The sequence below is a fragment of the Dryobates pubescens genome, chromosome 11 (genome assembly GCF_014839835.1).
Source record: "Dryobates pubescens isolate bDryPub1 chromosome 11, bDryPub1.pri, whole genome shotgun sequence".
In the NCBI taxonomy this organism is placed as follows: domain Eukaryota; kingdom Metazoa; phylum Chordata; class Aves; order Piciformes; family Picidae; genus Dryobates; species Dryobates pubescens.
Genome location: NC_071622.1, coordinates 34433186 through 34445489, shown reverse-complemented (window position 1 = coordinate 34445489; position 12304 = coordinate 34433186). Strand labels below are relative to the sequence as shown.

Sequence of the window (12304 nt, the reverse complement as noted above, 5' to 3'; positions counted from 1 at the left end):
TGTTGGTGCCCCAGAGCTTTATTGTAGAATGTGACAGGGCCGCTGGAGCAACCTGCAGTGACAGCAGTGTTTATTAGCACAGACCTTAGGGATTCACAGATAATGGAATCATAGAATGGTCTGGGTTGGAAGGGAACTCCGAAAGTATCATAGAATCATAGAGTTGTCAGGCCTGGAAGGGACCTCAAGAATCATCTAGTTCCAACCTCCTTGCCATGGGCAGGGACACCTCGCACTAGATCACGTTGCTCAGAGCCACATCCAGCCTGGCCTTAAAAACCTCCAGGGATGAGGCTTCCACCACCTCCCTGGGCAACCTGTGCCAGTGTCTCACCACCCTCATGGGAAAGAACTTCTTCCTAACATCCAATCTGAATCTACCCATTTCTAGTTTTGCTCCAGGTCATCCAGTCCAACCCTCTGTGCAGTCAGCAGGGACATCCCCAACTAGATCAGGTTGCCCAGAGCCCTGTCCAGCCTCACTTTGAGTATCTCCAGGGATGGGGCCCCAACCACCTCCCTGGGCAAACTGTTCCAGTGTTCCACCACCCTCATGGTGCAGAACTTGTTCATATCATCCAATCTAAATCTGCTCTTCTCTAGTTTGAAGCCATTGTCCCTCATCCTGTCACTGCAGGCGTTTGTGAAAAAAAGATCTTCTGTGCCAGCACAGTCCTGCTGCTCATCTTGCAAGTCATTCAACCTGCAAATTTACTTGGATTTTTCAAGAAGCAAACTTGGCCTCCCTTCTAAATAATGCAGCTGCAGGCCTTTGAAGTTTCCAGAGGGCAGGATCATGGGATGGGAGACTGTAAGAAGTATTTTTAGCTTAGAAACTTACTTATTTGACTTAAGTATTTGAAGAAAATCTGAGGATTGTTACAGAACCCTCAAATTTAATAATTAATAACGAGAGCAAACCATTCTAATGGTAATTAGCACACTTTTTCAGTCTGTTTTGTCTACAGCATTACATTTTATTCTGTTAGCATGAGAAAAAATGGCAGAATTTAGCTTCATAAATATCATCTTGTTTGAGTTGCCTGTGCAGTCACTGAAGAGGCACATGCAAAAGACAATCCATCCCATCTTAAAGCTGGTGCAAGTGGTTTGCTAACTGTGCTGGCATTTCTAAGGTAATTAATTGTCGGGTGGCAAATGCTGGTGCCTGTGAACAGGTTGCCCAGGGAGGTGGTTTGGGCCCCTTCCCTGGAAATAGTCAAGGTGAGGCTCAACGAGGCCCTGGGCAACCTGATCTAGTTGGGGCTGTCCCTGCTGAGTGCATGGAGGTTGGACTGGATGACCTTTGGAGGTCCCTTCTGGCCTGGACCATTCTATGATTCTATGAATAACCATGACTAAGTCATGCTTTGATTCAGAAATAATGCCAGCTTATAAATGTTGGACTGAAAATAAAATTGATGGGTGTTCTCCCAGTTCAGAGACAGGGTTACTCCTTATAAAGAGAAATTACAGCTTTGTAATCCTTTATGATGCAAAATACCAAACTCTGTTAGCCTGTGATTGTATTTAGGAACTGTTACTGTCGGTAGCAAACAAAATTGTGGTTTATAGATACGGCTTTATTTTGTCGGTGAATTTTGTGTTACTGTGTTTAAATCCAGTGGCCTTCAGACTCTCAGGAAACAGCTGCTAAGGAACATTCAGCAGGGTCTCAGTTTGTAGGCCTGATGGCAGTTCTTATAGCATGCTTCTCTAGTGGATTTGCTGGGGTTTATTTTGAGAAGATCTTGAAGGAAACTAAGCAGTCTGTGTGGATCAGAAACATTCAGCTCGGTAAGTTGAATTTTAGTCCTCTCATTCTGAAGCGTTAAGGCCGATGTCCAGAATTACATCTGTCCGTGAAAAATGCCACCAACATTTTAGTATTTAGCATAAATGTACTTTGAAAACTAAGAGTATAAACTTTGCTAGATGGACTTCTAGCAGTTGCTTTCTGATTTCAACCTCACCCTTGATGTAATTTGCTTATAGACTGTCTGTAAGTTCGTCGAGAATCTGTTGATTGAATTTGTATTTCACATTTTCCAAAGGCCATTACCTTATGCAAGATTCTGTGCATCCTCTGTCTTTAAAAGTTACTCTATTTTACACTCATTAATCAGATCTGATCAATGTAGGCAGTATTCCTTTTTCCTGTTTTAAAACTTCTTTTTTTGTTGAGAGTTTAGGTACATTAAAACAAAATATTTTGTTTCTGAATCAGTGGGGTTTAGGTGGTTTTAACTTCCTCCCCCACTCCCCCCTCTTTTTCCTGGGTAGGCAATTTTTATAGCTTGCTGCTTTTAATATAAAAGACTTGGCATTCAAATTTGCTTTTGAATGAAATTGAGATAATTAATTACCATTTCAGTACAAAGATCAGTCTGTATAATCACTGGAGAGGGGCACATGCAAAAGGCAGTTCATTACAAGTTTTTTAATGCCTTTAAGTGTGCTTAACATTTTCCTTCTTCAAAATACTTCTTTGAAACCCTAGATATTAATGGCAACAGAGTTGATCCCTTTTCCTTGAATGAGATTTCCCTCACTTCAAAGCAATCTTACCCTATTCATATGACATCAGCAATGTTTTTTGTGCCTGCAACAGACAAGTATTGATGAAATTGCCCTCCACTCTCTCATGAAATCCCTCTAATCTTCACCTACAAGGAGTAATAATTTATTGCATATTTTAATAAATGCTTTTAGCAGAATGTGAACTTTCCAGCACCTCTAGAACAGCCTCTTGATCAAATCCACAGGGCTGTAGAACAAACTCATGAGGATGAGTTTATTTGGTGGATCGGGATTGTGTACTATATGAAGTACCATTAAAAGCAGGAGATGCTGTGAGGTTTTTGTAGTTAGATTGTTGGCCCCAAACTGGCATGGTCAGAAAATATCTAATTACAGGCAATATTCTTTCTTTTCCTCTTGCTGTGCTTTAATTATAAATGTTCTCAGTTAAAAATACAGAACTGCATTTCCTTTATATTTTAATATATTTATGTGTCCATCATATTTTGAGGACAGAGAAGGGGATCAAAACCTCTACTTCCTTATCTGCTAGTGTTGATTGAAATTCTGTATGTTAAATCCAAGTTTTCTGGGACAAGATGTAGGGCATCTATGAGGAAAGAATATGAGGGAATTTTGGAGGCAGGAAAGGGTTGGGTAGCTTCGGCTTAGTCCAGGGTTTAAGGTAAGATCTCGTGCTCTGGATGGAGCTACAATTTAAAGCCTGTTGCCAAGGAGAGCTGATGATTATTACTCTCAATTCCCATGCTGAAAGCACTTAAGTGGGCAACAATGCAGCTAGCTGAAACAATTTCTGATTAAACATTCATAACTGTTGAAAAATCACCAGATCTTCTAAAAGTTCTCCAGATCCTCACACAAAAAATGTCTCAAACTATTTTTCTGCAGATGCATGGAAACAATGAAGTTCACTTGGTTGTGATAGGTAGCCTGATCGTATATTGAATGTTCCAGTAATTGCTTTGTGTGAGATCAAAACAGATTAAACACAAACTGGTCGAGGTAATGAGTGACTGACTGTGACACATGAAGACCTAAACATCTGTGGTGATAGTGAGAATTCAAATCAGCCTTTTTTGTGTGGTGGGGTGTTTTTTAATTCATTTTTTTCATCAGTGAGTTTAAAATTGGCCTCAGTACCAAATTCAGTAGATTATATTGGTTAGTAAAGTTGTGCTCAGGTCAAAAATGAAATTTAACTTTGTCATCTTTTATAAAGAGGTTCCTGATGCAGGAAATGTTTACAATCAGAAAATATTTTAACTTTTCAGAAAATATTTAACATCTGAAAATCACTGTTTAAAAATGACAGTAGTGTACCCTCTGTGCAAGTGCAAGAGAGTTGCCCACTTAGACATTGCATTGCTCAGGAGCAAGTCAGTCATAAGCGAGGGCTTTCCAATGGAGCTGCTCTTAAAGCACAAACAGCAAAAAACATTGGTCCAGCCTGGGTTTCACTTCCATATCCAGAGAGAACTATGGTTATTAATGCATAGAGCTCTTCATTCAGCACATGAAGAGCTGAATGCAGGTATGTCTGTGTTTTGTTTTAGCAGACCACTTGTAAAATAGAAGGAATTGGTTTGATCCGAATTAAACCTTCATTTTTCATTGTCTGCAAAAAGAATAGTTTCTTGTAAAATAGAAATTTGGGGTTGTTCAAAACAATGTCAGGTGCAGAGAAATGTGATGGAAAGAGAGGTTGGCTTTTTGCAGAAAATGAATGGAAATTTTCTTCCCTCTTTCCTGATCAGGACTGGAACCTACATCAGTCAAAAAGGAGGTGCTTGCATTGCTTCCATGCCTGAGGAGGTTAGGAAAAGTTTAGCATTTGAAACCAGAACACCATATTCAACAAATCATGAATTTCTTTAATCTCATCTCAATTTCTTCTCTATTAGTCAACATTCAATGTGTTTGAGACTGGTTCTGAAGAATCCTGCTTTCAGGATCCTTATCTGAATTGGCAAACTGCTGTATCAAACACTACCTCCTCTTCTGCTGAAAGTTTTCCCTGTGTTTCTCTCTGGGTTAGAGTATGACTTCAGCCTGCAGTCATGTAAGCTGCAGCACAGGAGGTTTCACCTCAACACAAGGGGAACTTCTTTACTGTAAGGGTCACAGACCACTGGAACAGGCTCCCCAGTGAGGTTGTGGAGTCTCCTTCTATGGACACTTTCAAGGCCCCTCTGGATGCATTCCTCTGTGACCTGAGCTAGATTCTATGGTCCTGCTCTGGCGGGGGGGGGGGTTGGACTCAATGATTGCTTTGGGTCCTTTCCAACCCCTGACATCCTGTGATCCTGTGAAAACTGAAATTGTGTTGAAGTGAATTTTACTCTATGCCATAAACAAAATCTCCCCTTTCCAGTAGAAAGCGATGGAAGATAAGAATGTCCTAATGGGAACAGTCAAACCTTGTTTTAAGCGTGGAAAATAGCTTTGAAAAGAGAGTATCTGTCTGAACACTGATTGCTTTTGAACGTAATAGGATCTCAAGGGGCAGTCCTGTTTTAAATCAGAGAGATGTGAGCAGTCCTTGAGGAGAAGGAATCTGTCTGCACATTTTTCACCTGAAGCTTTTAAATCAATCTTGTACTTTCAGGATTTTTTGGTAGCATATTTGGACTGATGGGTGTATACATTTATGACGGAGAACAACTGTCCAAGAATGGATTTTTTCAAGGATACAATAAACTTACTTGGGTAGTTGTTGTTCTACAGGTGAGACACCTTGTATCACATGTTGGGGTTTTTTTTGTGAAGGCACTTGGGATTTACTCTTCTGTAAATGGCTGGGGAAGCTAATGGGTGTTAAGCTTACTGAGAATTCTACAGCCAAAAGTCTGATCTATCACTATTAGAATAAACCTCTAAAGAAAAACCTGGAAAACTGTATAGCAGCTATATGACTAAGACTTGTGCAATATTAAAGTATGTAGGCATTAATTCTTTTGCAGTGTTTGCACACACACACACAAAAAAAAGAGCTAAAAATGTATGATAGAAGCATTTCCATTGATTTAATGATGATAATAAGATCAACGAGTTCTTTGATGGGGAAAGAAGAACTCCTCTGATATTGATGTTCAGCAGTGCATAACCCTAGCAGAAAATAAACTGAGTGCTCCTAAACACAGACAAAAGCTTTTCCTGAAGTAAGCACGTTGTTAAAATAGCTGCTCTCAGTGGAATCATCAGGTTGCAAATCCAAACCTTCATCTTTTTTTCCAGGCACTTGGAGGGTTGGTGATTGCTGCCGTGATAAAATACGCAGATAACATTTTAAAGGGCTTTGCAACTTCTCTTTCTATCATACTGTCAACACTCATCTCCTATTTCTGGCTGCAAGATTTTGTCCCTACAAGGTAAGAATTATTTTCCATGTATGCTTTTTTTTTTTTTTTAAAGAAAAGAAAGTTGTAAACTTAATGCTTACCAAATATAACTGCAGAAAGAAGCAAAACAAAAAGCAGTCCAAGCCATGCTTTTACAGTGTTTCATGGTTTACAAATTGCACATAGAAGTTTAGTTTCATACCATCCCATAACTAATAACTGTTTCATTGTAGTTGGCAAGGTTAAGTTTTTTGTGAGATACCAGCCCCCTCCAGGTCAGGAATAACTGAATATCAAACCTTGGCTTTTGACAAACCACCCTCTTGCAGGGTCTGTATTTTAGTTCACTGGCCTTGCTTTCCCTCCTTAGCCCATCTCCCTTGGTTTGTTAGGCTGGATGTTAGGAAGAAATTCTTCCCAGAAAGACATACTGGCCATTGGAATGGGCTGCCCAGGGAGGTGGTGGAATCACCATCACTGGAAGTGTTTAAAATAAGACTAGATAAGGCACTTGGTGCCATGGTTTAGTTGATTAGATGTGTTGGGTGATAGGCTGGACTTGATGACCTTGAAGGTCTTTTCCAACCTGGTTTATTCTGTATTCTGTTCAGCTCCTGCTTTGCTTTTATGCTGAAGTTAGTTGTCTAGTTCTGGTGCTCTGCCTTGCGCTGCCTTTGGCTCTGCTCCTTGAACCAGCCTACCCCCTGCTGGCCGTTCTGAGGTAAAGTCATGAGGAGCAAGTTATTTGCCGTGCCTCTTTCGCCCCTACGCGGACAGAGCTCCCATAACGCGTCTCATTGCAAGAAGAGTTATGGCTGAACGGTGATTGTGATTTTTTTGGTGCTGGTTTTTATCCATTCTCAAAACAGTCAGAATACAGAAATAACCAGGTTGGTGAAGACCTCCAAGATCATCAAGTCCAACCTCTCACCCAACACCATCTAATCAACTAAACCATGGTGCTAAGTGCCTCATCTAGTCTCTTCTTCAACACTTCCAGGGATGGTGACTCCACCACCTCCCTGGGCAGCCCATTCCAATGGCAAATCACTCTTTCTGTGAATAATTTCTTCCTAACATCCAGCCTAAACCTCCCCTAAAAGAGAAGTCTCTAAAAGTGATCATTGATTCTGTGATAATTGCAATCACACAGTCATGGAAGTTACACTACAGCAATTAGTTGACCAAAGGCACCCAGAAGCCCTAAAGCAGAGCTTTTACCATCTTTATTAGTGAAAACAATCAACCAGGAAAGAGAGAAAAATGCTTGCTATGTGCTTCTAGGCCAAATAGACTCTGTCCTGATGTTTTCTGAATGGGTTTTTAGTAGTTCTGTGTGCTGCAGATTGTGTACACGGGTAGGCTCCAGAACAGTGCTTGTCTTAGGAGGGCATGTTAATATATGGGGTGCTTGATGGGGTGCTTGGTGCCATGGTTTAATTGATTAGATGGTGCTGGATGATAGGTTGGACTCGATGATCTCAAAGGTCTCTTCCAACCTGGTTTATTCTATTCTATTCTATTCTATATGGAGTGTAGAAGTAACATTACAATATTCAGATATATTCACTCCCCAGATACGTTATGCACAGTGTAAAAGTGTTTTTAATACTACTTAGAACTTTGGTACTCAAGGAAACATCTTTATCTAAAAGAAGCATTTCCAGTATTAGCAGGAGTTTGCTTTAACATTCAGAAAAAGGGAGTAGAACAACTGTTCAGGCTTAAAAAAGTGGAAAACATTGAACCTAAATTATAAGTAGCCTATACTTGTCCACTTAAAACAAATGTAGAAGGTGGCTTAAGAATTTCTGCTTGCTTAAATGGCAAATTAATAAGTAACTTAGCAGCTTCTGCAACTGTGGTAAAAATGGACACAGTGGTAAATAATTAAATGAGCTGGAGCCAGCCAGCAGCATGTAAAACTTGAAGCTGCTTCATCTTATTTAATAAAACTCTGTTAACTGGAGTTAATCAAACAACCTTTAGTACCTTGCTTGTGCCAAATGAATTTATTTAAACTGAAAGTGTGTAAATGTTTCTGTTACTTCAACATAGATTTTGTTTAGGATAATAGATGTGTGCCCAGGCAGCTAAGAGGGCCAATGGCATCCTGGCCTGCATCAGGAACAGTGTGGCCAGCAGGAGCAGGGAGGTCATTCTGCCCCTGTGCACTGCACTGGTTAGGCCGCACCTCGAGTACTGTGTCCAGTTCTGGGCCCCTCAGTTTAGGAAGGAGGTTGACTTGCTGGAACGAGTCCAGAGAAGAGCAACAGAGTTGGTGAGGGGTTTGGAACATAAGCCCTACGAGGAGAGGCTGAGGGAGCTGGGGTTGCTTAGCCTGGAGAAGAGGAGACTCAGGGGTGACCTTATTACTCTCTACAACTACCTGAAGGGAGGTTGTAGACAGACGGATGTTGGTCTCTTCTCCCAGGTGGCCAGTACCAGAACAAGAGGACACAGTCTCAGGCTGCGCCAGGGGAGGTTCAGGCTAGATGTTAGGAAAAAGTTCTATACAGAGAGAGTGATTGCACATTGGAATGGGCTGCCTGGGGAGGTGGTGGAGTCGCCATCATTGGAGGTTTTCAGGAGAAGACTTGATGGGGTGCTTGGTGCCGTGGGTTAGTTGTTTGGGTGGTGTTGGATTGGTTGATGGGTTGGATGAGCTGATCTTGAAGGTCTCTTCCAACCTGGTTTATTCTATGTATTCTATTCTATTCTATGTAAAGTACTTCAGAGTGCATGTGTTGCAATAGATACTCTCCAGAAACAAACTAACTGTATTCCCTGAAGGAATAGACTAGACTAGACTAGACTAGACTAGACTAGAATAAACCAGGTTGGAAGAGACCTTCCAGATCATCGTGTCCAACCTATCATCCAACACCACCTAATCAACTAAACCACACAACCAAGCACCCTAGCAAGTCTCCTCCTGGACACCTCCAGTGATGGCGACTCCACCAAGGAGTATCATGCCATGTGCCACAGGATTTGGTCCAGAAGACCAAATTGCCAAGTCCTATCTTCATGACAAGGTTATTTTCTAAAATGGGTACTGAGGGTCTGTTGGCTTTGGACATTTTGTTTCAGACTTTTAATTACCAAAAGACCCCTATGTCAAAATACAAAAGATGCCTTTATTCTCTTTTTCTTACATAAATCTTTATGTATCTGCCAAAAATTAGACTTGCAAACTCTTTACAGAATCACACAGAATCACAGAATGTCAGAGGCTGGAAGGGACCTCAAAAGCTCATCCAGTCCAACCCCTCTGCCAGAGCAGAATCACCTAGAGCACATCACACAGGAACACATCCAGGCAGGTTTTGAATATCTCCAGAGAGGGAGACTTCACAACCCCCGTGAGAAGCTTGTTCCAGTGTTCTGTCACCCTCACAGGGAAGAAATGTTTCCTTCTGTTTCCATAGAAATTCCTATGCTCCAGCTTGCACCAGTGCCCAGTGCTGTTGTTGGGCATCACCCACCAGAGCCTGGCTCCAGCCTCTTGGCACTCACCCTGCACATCTTTATCAACATGAATGAGGTCACCTCTCAGGCTCCTCCTTTCCAAGCTCAAGAGCACTCAGCTCCCCCAGTCTCTCCTCATAAGAAAGATGTTCCACTCCCCTAATCATTTTTGTAGCTCTGCAGTGGACTCTTTCAAGCAGTTCCCTGAGCTCCTTCTTGAACTGAGGGACCCAGAACTGGACACAGCATTCCAGGTGTGGCCTCACTAGGGCAGAGTGGAGGGGGAGGAGAACCTCTCTCAACCTACTAACCACAGCCCTTCTAATACACCCCAGGATGGAATTGGCCTTCTTGGCCACAAGAGCACATAGCTGGCTCATAGTCAACCTCCCATCCACTAGGACCCCCAGGTTCTAGAGCAGCAGCAAGTTTGACATAACTTTTATACTTCAAAGCAAACATAACTCCAACACCATGTTGTACATAAGATGGTAAAAGTGTCTGGGTGACCACAGTAGCTGCACTGCTTTATCTTCTGCTTGCATTTTGCACAGAGCTTTAGGTGAAAAGCCAAACTAACCAAGATTGATCTGAGTGCTTTTGACAGTTGTTCCATGAAACAATAGAAAACTAATGTTCAGAGTATGTCAGTATAATGACACATTACTTTGTGCATCTAAGTTTATTGTTTAAACCTTTTCCTGCACCCTTCTATAATAAATGTATAGAAACTATTTTGTTCTCTGTGAGTCTGCCAAATGTGATTTATTTTTCTGTGTTCCCACAGGAAAAAAAAAGTCCTTTCTTTTGATTGCATCAACTAAAACAAGATAACTTTTCTTTTCTCTTTCTTCCCCCCTCATCCCTATCCTATTCAGTGTCTTTTTCTTCGGAGCCATCCTTGTAATAGCAGCTACTTTCCTGTATGGTTATGATCCCAAACCTGAAGGAAACCCCATTAAGGCATAGCAGACTTCCTCATCAAGCTGCTTCTCAAGACCATGCACTAGGGGCCTTGCTAACAATGACACGTGGAAAGCATCATTGTGTACTGCAAGGGAAGGATCGCTACCCTGAACCTATTGAAGAAACGCTTACAAGTAGTTTGGAACAAACAGAGGGCTCAACGGTGTATGGTGATACTGTCTGTGAGTGATGAGAGAGAGAGACAAAAAGACAAAAAAAAAAAGGCAGGAGGATGCCCAGTGCAACTTGCTAATAAAAACTTGAATGGAACAAAAAGTTCCCAACCAACTGCAGTTAGGAATGTTTACAGCTTGACTGAGATTGCATCAAATGAATTTACTGTACTGACTGCTGCATAACTATGTCCTATGCACTCTTTGAAAGAACAGCATTGTCAGGTTGTGTGGTTCTGCAATTTGACTTCTATTTAACCTGAGTCAATATGGGGGGTTCATTGTTTGTCTAGTCACATGCAATCACACATCATAGTTCTAAAGCCATGGTCCTGATTAGGGATTCTTCGTTAAAACTGCGAAGACGAAAGTGATGATTGGAAGACACTTTGATGAGATCAAATATTTTTATATTGGGGTTTTTTTCTTTAGAAGGCTAATAACAGGCCTCTCTTATTTATAACAGGCCTCTGTTGTTAAACTAAAATGTTGTCATTCTGTTGCTGACATGAAATTGTTGGATAAATGTTAACATTCTCACCTCAGCACACAAAGGGAGAAATGAAAGAGTTAAAGCTGGAAACCTCTGTTGATACTCCAGGCTTCATCAGGATAGCCTGTAGTGTTCCAACAGATGTAATCAATCTGGGAGCACAGGCCAGGGCTTACTGCACTCACAGAATACACAATTAACCAGGTTGGAAGAGACCTTCGAGATCACAGAGTCCAGCCTATCACCCAACACCATCTAATCAACTAAACCATGGCACCAAGTGCCTCATCTGGTCTCTTTTAAACACTTCCAGTGATAGTGACTCCACCACCTCCCCAGGCAGCACATTCCAATGGCCAATCTCTAATTCTGTGAAGAACTTCTTCCTAGCATCCAGCCTAAATCTCCCCTGGCACAGCTTGAGACTGTGTCCTCCTGTTCTGTCACAGGTTGCCTGGCAAGAGAGTGGGGTGATGCTGGAGTGCTTGCTCAGATCTAATGCTTGATTTTCATTTTACTGATTAAAAACACCCCCAAAACCAAACACCATTTTGGTAGAACCTTTAAAGTTGCTTTTTCTGCTTTAAATATCATCTGTGGTTGTGGGTTTTTTTAACCACAATTTAAAAAGAAAAACAAACAACAAAACAGCCCATAATAAACATTTTTACTGCATTATTGGTGTCTGTAACAACTCCATCTGGAGCTGTTCTGGTATGTCATCTGTATACTGTGCTTTATTACAGAGGTGGGTTTTTTAAACAGCTGTTGTTTACTCATGCACTCTCCAAGGCTTTTTTAGTACAATTCTATCTAATGGCTTCAGAAGAAAAAAATTTTTTATCATTAACTTTATTTTTTTTTTTTGGTCTGGGAGCCCTTGAGCCAAAATGGGTTCTCTGGAACTATTGAGTCTAGTAGTTGGGATTACTGTAATAGGAAATGTAATGAAAAAGTGATGAACTGTGCAATAGGTAAATATCAAAGCATGCTTTTCTTCTATTTTAACCTCCCCCCCCAAAGAATAGAAACCTTTACAAAGATATCCAGGTGCAATTAGAACTCAGATCAATTAGAGTGTTGTGAACACCTCTTGCTTGTTGAAGTATTTGCATATGGCTAGAAACACAACACAAAAGGCAGAACTAATGAACAACAACAGCAGCAGCAACAAAAGGCTGCCTTAAAAATGACTCGTTTTCAAGATTCACAATATCAGAGTGACTTCTTCCCCAGGTGACACTTAAAAAGGTATGCATGGAGACAAAACATAGCAATAGTCACTTACCTGGAGAATGACAAGTGGGAAAAGTGTGATTGCT

At 41.2% G+C, this 12304-nt stretch overlaps 1 protein-coding gene across 2 annotated transcripts in view; it reads left to right on the top strand.

The window, feature by feature from the left end:
• Positions 1-10532, top strand: part of SLC35A3 (solute carrier family 35 member A3) — a 30036-nt gene extending 19504 nt beyond the window's left edge. The window contains exons 5-8 of one of the 2 annotated variants that reach the window (XM_054165109.1): positions 1626-1797; positions 5147-5265; positions 5776-5909; positions 10229-10532. In XM_054165109.1, coding sequence (XP_054021084.1) covers positions 1626-1797; positions 5147-5265; positions 5776-5909; positions 10229-10319 — 516 coding nt within the window. In that variant the 3' untranslated portion in view covers positions 10320-10532. The remainder of the gene's footprint in view (positions 1-1625; positions 1798-5146; positions 5266-5775; positions 5910-10228) is intronic. The other variant, XR_008462431.1, reaches the window with a different exon arrangement.
• The last annotated feature ends 1772 nt before the right edge of the window (positions 10533-12304 follow it).